The sequence below is a fragment of the Nicotiana tabacum genome, chromosome 10, assembly GCF_000715075.1.
Source record: "Nicotiana tabacum cultivar K326 chromosome 10, ASM71507v2, whole genome shotgun sequence".
Classification (NCBI taxonomy): Eukaryota; Viridiplantae; Streptophyta; class Magnoliopsida; order Solanales; family Solanaceae; genus Nicotiana; species Nicotiana tabacum.
In genome coordinates, this window is record NC_134089.1 from 66878830 (window position 1) to 66884829 (window position 6000).

At 36.4% G+C, this 6000-nt stretch overlaps 1 protein-coding gene across 1 annotated transcript; it reads right to left on the reverse strand.

Moving 5' to 3' along the window:
* Window positions 1-134: 134 nt before the first annotated feature.
* On the reverse strand, window positions 135-3551 carry LOC107779789 (large ribosomal subunit protein bL17c-like). The gene is made up of 2 exons (XM_016600274.2): window positions 3255-3551; window positions 135-683 (listed from the first exon to the last, which is right to left on the reverse strand). Exons 1-2 carry the CDS (start codon window positions 3448-3450, stop codon window positions 274-276), a joined length of 606 nt encoding a protein of 201 aa, XP_016455760.1. The 5' UTR covers window positions 3451-3551; the 3' UTR covers window positions 135-273.
* Between the last annotated feature and the right edge of the window lie 2449 nt (window positions 3552-6000).

Sequence of the window (6000 nt, forward strand, 5' to 3'; positions counted from 1 at the left end):
GTTGCAGTATTTTTATTTTTGGGTATCATACTCTTAGCAATCTTTGTTCAGCCCAAAGATATAATGTGTTGCCTTTCAACCTCAAGTACACGTGAATCAAAAAAAAAGAAAGAAAATACACCACCATACAAATATTACTGGTAATTCCTTTTGGAGTTGAAATCCATAAAGAATTGAGATGGAATCATATTTAGAACTCAAAAAAGTCTCTTAATTGAATCAGACTTCTGCACAAAAATAAATAAGAACATCTTTAAAATGACTATTCAGTTGCTAGACAAGCTCAATATAAGCCATTGGTGCATTGTCTCCTCGCCTGGGCAGAGTTCTTATTATCCTGGTGTATCCTCCATTCCTCTCTCCATATCTCTCCGGGACCTCCGCGAATAATGCATGCACTATCTGCTTCTCATAGATGAATCCAAGGGCTTGCCTTCTCTTATGGAGAGTGCCATCCTTTGCCATTGTGATCATCTTATCGACATACTTTCTCACTGCCCTGGCCCTTGCTTTAGTGGTCTTTATACGTCCGTGCTTGAGGAGCTGAGTCGTGAGGCCTCGTAAGAGTGCCCGACGCTGATCTGGGGGTCTATTCAGTTTGGGCACCTTCCTGCCATGTCTCATGGCGGAAAACCGGCCACCATTATCAATCACAGTAAATGAGTGGTCAAAACTTGTTGAATCTGCAATTTATAATTTTAGGTTAGAAACTTTATCAACTTAAAGAAAAACATAGGTGTAGAAATAATAGCTTGAAATGCAGAAGTTGCACTGCGGAATTACTTAACAAGCAACATTCCATGTTCATCTGCAAACCAGATTTTTCTCTACGCTTTCACATTCACCAAATTCCACAAATGACTCATGAAACCTTTCCGTTACACAGTACAAGACAAATAGAAAAGGAAGTTCACTTCCCTTTCCGTTAACTTTCAGACTGAAGCTTGAAAATAAAACTCAATTAAGAAGAAATTTGGTTACGCGACTTTCTCTTACAGGGTGACTAGACTCGGCTTGACCTACTTGACTAACTCGGGGAGCTAGAATGACTACAGACACTGGAGCTAGACTTTTAGTTTGATCAAATATCCTAAAGCAAGAGCATCGACAAACTAACATACGCAACCCTAAAAGAAAAGACACTAATCAAAAGTTCAATGTAGTTGCACTAAATGCTGTACAGAGGTAAAAATTGTTCAGGGGCTCTTGGGCATTATTGGAAATGACTTAAACAAAACAGGTAAGACTAAATTCACCTTACACCAACTGAGGAAAGCATATACATAGTAATAATTCGACTGGAAAGGTACATGAGGAAATAGTAAAGCTAGTAGACGAGAGAACTGGCGCCAAAAAAAACACAATGGTCTGTTCCAATTTCATGTAACCTGTTTTTCTATGTCCTGTCCTAATCCCAAATCATAAAGTACTTGAGCTTATGGGATAACAGACCACCCCATAAACAGAAACGGATCCAGGATATTAAGTTGGTGAATGGAAAGTACAAGTATATCTACTACTCCTTTACGATAATATCGTAGTATGTGTTTGTGTACAGACACATACCTACGTACATACATGTATATATAGTTTTGGCCAAAATCACCCATTGCGTAAATTGTGCGTCTGTCCTTGCCCATAGATGTCATATATGACAGAATCAAGAGGTGACCAACAATATTCTAATCTAGGCAATCCAACCTTAAAATCCCTAAAACAATCCCTCTTACTAGAAGTATCTTAATTACATGGGCGGCCCTTCCATAAAGCAACTAAAGCAACCGCTTTAGGCCCCATATTTGTGGGGGCTCCATTTTTTGTTACACCTAATAGACTATGTATAGGTTTAAAAAACAGTTCTGTAAAGTGAAAAAGTTTGATTTCTTTCTTTAACAAACATAGAGAAGAAGGATCTGCAACTGCTATGATTCTACCAAGGAAATTGCATTTGAAATGAATATCGAACCAGAATTTCGTAAGAAACGTGTGATATATAAGAAGTAACAATTTGATGCGAATGTTGATAATGAAATCTCAAATCTTTCGAAGAGTCTTTTAAAGTTGATTACTTTTATACATAATAGACAAAGCTATTTTTCACTTCAAAATAGATTTGAACAATTCGAAGCATATGAAAATATTTTTGGTTTTCCATTTGACAGTAAAAACTAAGATCACTAGATGTGAGAACATCAACTACCCAGTAAAATCCCACATAGTGGGGTCTGGGGAGGGTAATGTGTACGCAGACCTTACCTCTGCCCCGATAGGGGCAGAGAGGCTGTTTCCGATAGACCATCGGCTCAGAAAGACGAAATAAAATAAAAAACAAGAAAAGAGAATTCATTAGTAACTCCAGTAGAAATTGTAATAGTAACAGAAGCATAAAAACCAAAAGATGAATGACATGCAATAACAGTAACCAGAATCTAAGGCCCGTGGCTAAGATAAACAACAAGAATAGTGTGGGTTCAACATAAACTGCAAGCCTAATCAAATCTTGAATGTTCCTTAAAGCATAATAATCAATTCGATATTGATGGTTCAAATTTATTTTCTGAATTAAAAGTATTAAGAAAAATAGTACAATTAGAAGATAACAGTTTAATTAATACACCTAATCAAATAAAAAGATATAATTCTTTTTCAAATGCCTAAATTGCTTATGGAATAATGTTCATAACTCATGTTACTGTTGCTTCATCGGAAAGGAGTTTTCAAAATTAAAATTGATAAAATCTTACCTAAGAACAACAATGTCACAAGAAAGGTTAAATTGGTTAGCTATATTGTCAATTGAGAAATACTTATTAGGAGTTATCGATTATAAGAAAATTATTAATAACTTTGTATATAAGAAAAGCTAAAAAAAAATAGACTTCAAAATAAATAATTAAAAAAATTAAAAAGTTCCCTCATTAAGATGGGCTTTAGGCCACAAAATTCGCCGGGCTGCTGCCCCTGCTTAATTATCACACTGTAAAAACATGTATTCAAACACTCACCGAATAACATATTATGAACTCAAGCAGTAGAAATGCAACATTAGCTGCATCCCCGATAATACCAGTAATAACAACTATTATCAATATGACATGCCTATTGCATTAAACGGGTGGCTTCAATATCCATGGAAACGCCATATCAACATCCAAATGCAATAAATTAGGATTTTATTGCACTAAAAATGCAAACTTTTCGTATACCAGACGTAACAAAGTAATCAATTAATTAATGCAGAATTCCAAAAGTACCTTGGGAACTAAGAGAAAGGAGCGGATGCAATGGAGCGAGACCAACGAAGGAGTGAAGAAGTCTGGAAGTGGATTTGGGCTTGGACCCAACGGAGAAGCGGAGCGAAGACTTCGAAAATGTTTGTGCGGAAGGGAGTGCGGATTTCAGAGAGGACATGTTCCAAGTCGTGGAAGCAGATGTGCTTGCGCACGCCATATCCTTAGCTTCTTCTTTCTTTAGAGTTTGGACTCTACTCTCTGCTTGTGTCCTGATGTTCAGATAGCATAGCAAAATGACGAGGGGGCTTACTTGAATGGATAATTGAATTTTGGCCCTCAAATTCTTTTATTATATTTTTCTAGCACCTTTGGGGTTTTCCTTCATTTTGGTTTAATAGCAAACTAACACTTTAACTTGTACATGTTGGCAAAATCGGTCCTCTAAATTGGATTTTCCCCAATTATAGCGCCTCTGTTTATTAAAATTTCATATATTAAACCTCTTTGATCGTTGATTATGCTTATGTAATATTTAATTGGCTAATTTAGCTTAGTGACATCTGAATGACACAAGTAAATAGAGTGAAATAAGGAAAAAATTCACTTCCCTTCTTTCTTTCTTTTTTATTGGACAACTTTCTATTTTTCCATCTCATATTTCTTCTCTTCCTCTCTCTCAGTAAATCTCTTACTTCATAATGTTGTCTATACCAATCACAATATCTACAAACTTGACTTTTTATATATTCCAGTTTCTTATTTCGCATCTCTCTATATTCATCACATCACGATACTCTCCTCAATTAATTGCAATCGAATGAAAACTCTTTTTTTTCTTCTTCGCTATGTCCTTTTTATAAATATTTGTCTTTCATAGAGTGATCAAGATATTCATTTATCTAACTTTAAAAGTCACCACCAAATTCAGTATACTTGGCATGTTTTCTATTTGGTCAAATCTAACTATCTCCACCACACCAACTCCTTCTTTCGCCCCTATACTCGCAAAAGATTGTACACAACTTTATGCAGAAGCCGAACATGTATTATCAGCAGCGAAATCCATTCTCTAAAAAAAATCATACCCTTATCTCTCTTAATCTCGCCCCAAAGTCTTTCTTATTTTTTTCCTCTATTAGCCCCCTCTAGTTTTGTTCTCATCTAGCTAGATACCCTAACTAACTTTTACGGTGTAATTTCGAACTCCGATCTTTGGTTACCTACTTTTAGTATTGGTGCATACCGTATGTGGTGTCCCTTCATTTTTATGTTTCTCCTTTATTGGGTTTCTTACACTATTACACTCTTCAAATTTTCGCTAAATTTCTAATTGACTTTGGTTTGTAAGATTGTATGAATGTGTTTACCCTTAAAATTGGATAATAATTAAACTTATAATGTGGTTTTAAGGACACGTAATTTCACCTAATACCAATTAATAAATATAAAGATTAGTAATAAAATTTAACAATAAGATAAAGCAAACTGGTGTTGAAACGTAATTCAGCCCTCGAGCTAGAGTGCCCTTGAACTGGCCGGAATCAAAATGGTTAAGCAATAAGCAAGCTAATGAACAACAATATGAGCTAAAGATAAAGTGTTATATTGCTTTGATATGTGTGAATCCCAGTGCCTTACAAATGATTGGAACTCCTCTTTATATAGTAGAGGAATTCTAATTATGGTATAGCTCTAATTACATAAGAAAATCCCATAATTAGCTAATTAAACGTCCTTGATTTTATTTGTTCCGAGATTTTTGTCATGATCTTCGACTAATCACAGATATCTCGCCTTTCTGTTATTATGCTACTTCGATCTTACTCGATGTCTGTCTCATTCGGTCTCAATCACTACCGGTCACGATCTTGACATTCGAATCTTCGAACTCGGTACCTTGTCTTCGTGCCTTGGTCTGATCTATTATGGGATAGATCTTCGATCATTCACACCAGTCTTGATAAATCAGTAAAATCGGGTGGGCTCGATTTTAACCGTATACGGATAGTCCCCTCGTTTTTTGGAGTGTAATAAAAAAACAAATTAAGCCTCCGATCCTTGACCTATCATGATGTCATTCCCATAACGTAAGCAGCAGATGTGACCGAAATGTCCCGTCGGTGCAGTTCCCGACGTTTAATGCATGCTAGTTGAAGGTCAGCCACCAGCGGTTTCAAACTATCGCAGTGAAACCCATAAATAAGCCATTTTCTTATTGATTCAAACTTTAGTTTCAATTTCTTCTAATCTCCAAAGCTTTTTACATCTTTTAAGTTTTTCCGTTCTGCAAAATCTTCAGGTTTTGTTGTCAACCCTCTCTCAAAACACTAAGTCTTATTTTCTTCTTCTTCTTCACACTCAAACCCAAAATGGCAAAACATAAAAAATTGTGCCGCAAAGTGCCATTGCTGTTGATTTCAATATAGAGAACACACCCCCGACACCGTGCCGATGTGAACCTATGTCGAAGTATATGTGTACGATTATCGAAGGCCTCCTCGAGAAGGTGAAGAAGAGTGCAACTGGGTAGGCAAGGGCGTCGTGGTACCTAGCCCCAAAGAATTTATCACTACATACAAGGAAGGGTATCTGATTGTCTACACCTACCCCTTAACAATAAGTCCCTTGGACCCTATCATCGTTGCTTTTTGCAAAAGGTATGATGTCACTCTAGGCCAAATCCATCCATTATTTTGAAGTCATGCTCCTCCTCCGATTCTTTGTCAGTAAGATTGAGGGGCATCCTTTTACCCTCGATCACCTCATG